The sequence below is a fragment of the Montipora foliosa genome, chromosome 9, assembly GCF_036669935.1.
Source record: "Montipora foliosa isolate CH-2021 chromosome 9, ASM3666993v2, whole genome shotgun sequence".
NCBI lineage: Eukaryota > Metazoa > Cnidaria > Anthozoa > Scleractinia > Acroporidae > Montipora > Montipora foliosa.
In genome coordinates, this window is record NC_090877.1 from 3,983,912 (window position 1) to 3,986,411 (window position 2,500).

Here is a 2,500-nt window from a genome sequence, read left to right on the forward strand (position 1 = left end):
ATCCTCGGGTAGGCCTTAAACCACATTGCGTTGTAGAAAATAACGAACGCAACTTTTCATAGAGGCATGCATTTTTAATGTTACAACAACACTTAAGCACTTTGCCGTGAGAAAATTTAACCGAAAATCTCCTTAACCAATGCAAAGCATGAAACATAATGAATACACGCATTGTAGTCAACAAAAATATTCTATTTAAGAAAAATTCAACGTGAAAAAGCGAACTTTATGGACATAAAAAATATTCTATATTTCAAGTTACCGTTTCCAGATGTACGTTTGCAACCAGTCGAACCTTTATATTATCATATAGAATGTCATGAGATTCTCCGAGACTTTCAAGTTTTGTGTTTGCCTACCGGCAAAGGAGGATGAACTTTTTTCAATCTTACTTCAACGATAGCCAAAATGTGGGTTTCAAGACAAGAATGCCAGAAAAGTCAGTATTTTATCCGGCATCAATTCATGGAAATGGGGCTTCCTATAAAAGAACATTTTTGGCCAAAATTTACTTGTCTGTCGGTGACGTCAACATGCTAGTCTACTCCAGTCGTGTTAGCAATATCTTTTCGAAGTAAAACAAGATGCTTAGCTTCCCAGTCTTTGAAAGCTGTTTCTCATTTTAAAAGTCCAAACGAATTGTTCTTAAAAGGTCTTCAGGAATGATCCTTGAGAAAATCGCAAGGAAAAAATGACAGTGTTATCTTTTTCACCTCCTTTGCTGCAAAGCAAATAATTAATACCGTATTCTGTGATTCGCAGTAAACTATTTGCTTAAATTAAGTCAACAAACTGTATGAATGCGAAACTTCTCTGATGTCGGAGGTAATGGGTCAGGCGTAGGGTGTACAACATTAAAGACATTAAACTTTGATCTTATCAAGCCAGTTCAGTTTTTTTCCAGGATGCATATTTGTGCGAAGTGTTTAGTCAAGTTATTAGTGGTTTTAGTTGACTTCGCTGATGTCAAGCAAAAAAGCCAATAAATTAAACAAGAGTTTCATGTTTTGCACCTCTCTGAATAGTGGGCTGCGGTGCTGACGAGATCACAATATTTCTGTAAAGTGGATTTGGGAGCTGTTAAGAGAATTCACATAGGCGTCGAGCTATGGAAGGATATGATGAACCACAGCGTACTCTCTCCTAGCTCTAGCTATTCTTACGACCACTTCCCAGCTCTCCGGAGACGAACAGGTAAAAAACGTCGGTATAGAGGCGCCAGCTATCTATTAAAAATATCGATGAATTCAGGGTTTTCAGTTTTTTCATTTAAAGATATAATTTTGTAAAACTAAGAAGCGTCAAGTATAGTTTTTAGATTTACACTTTTTCCCTCGATTTTTGTAAGCGTGGCATGGAAATGTTCAACAAACTAGCGGTGTTTCTTATTTTTCAGTAGATTACAGATTACGCTTCAAGAGTTGGAGTAGTGAAGAACGAAAAACAGGCACGATTTCTTCTGAAGAGAACTGACGTTTGCATGATTAAGTTTAGCTAACTTGAAACAAAATTATACCCTCAGTCCTGCAAGACGTGATGGCATTAATGGTTAATTTATTCTTCAAATAAGATTTCTAAAACACAAAAAGGTGTTTACTTATATTCTATTAAGAAAATTTTCAATAAAAGGACAGAAAGATAATCTACCCACGGCGGCAAAGATTAAATTCCTTGATAGATTTGCTGCTTTTAAAATTGGTGTGATAATGATTGTATTGTAATTCTGTTAGGGAAATTACACAGTCTATATGAGAGCGTTCCTTAAACATAATTTTGTATTTACTCGATTTAGTTCTGTAATTTACATGATAAACTTTTACTAAACTTAATGCCACCTAAGCCGATAAAAAGCATTGCTTCCTTTTTTAAAACAAAAAAAAAGTTGAGCAAAAATGGTCAGAAAATGTTGATAAGTTGCATCAAGGTTCACGAGCTTCTGGTTGCATGGATTGAAAAACACCAAATTCTAAAAATGGGTGTCGTGAAAATAATTTGTGCATGCAGCCGTGTGTATACGTTTGCGGTTTACCATCTTTTGAAGGAAGATAATGTGTTATAAATGAACGTTTATTTTATAACTAATTAAGCCAATCATCGAAAAAAGGTTTTGAGCAAATTTGATGAAACCAATGAAAACCATCACATTTGGAGTGGAAAATGGTTACGTGACTTGGCAGGCAATACTCCTCAACTTGGCGAAAAAAAAGTCGAATTTACGTGATTATGATGCTATTTTTTGGAGAGGGAAATATCACGAGTTGTAAAGAAGGCCATAAGAACGATGCTTTGAAAGCAAGGTGGACACACCTTATCACCAAACCCGGTGTGGCGATCACGTCGCACATGCGCACAACCATTTCACCTGGTGCATTGCCAGCCATGGGTGCCCAAAAACACACGCCTGGTAAGTTGACTACGTCATGCTGATGAGACATAACAAGGCCGAAACAGCTGTCCATGGCTGCCAACGAGCCACGTGAAATGGATGTGCGCATGCGTG

General features: G+C 36.9%; 1 protein-coding gene across 13 annotated transcripts in view; it reads left to right on the plus strand.

Annotated features, from left to right (window-relative positions):
- Positions 1–2,500, plus strand: part of LOC137969997 (somatostatin receptor type 4-like) — a 12,935-nt gene that overhangs the window by 7,206 nt on the left and 3,229 nt on the right. For 2 of the 13 annotated variants that reach the window (XM_068816437.1, XM_068816428.1), the window contains exons 2-3: positions 1,026–1,194; positions 1,397–1,447. The exons of 4 other annotated variants lie outside the window; for them this stretch is intronic. In XM_068816437.1, the coding sequence (XP_068672538.1) occupies positions 1,026–1,194; positions 1,397–1,447 (220 nt within the window). Of the gene's footprint in view, positions 9–906; positions 1,195–1,396; positions 1,475–2,500 lie in introns of those variants that run through there. 7 more of the 13 variants (XM_068816438.1, XM_068816430.1, XM_068816427.1 and 4 more) reach the window with 6 other exon arrangements.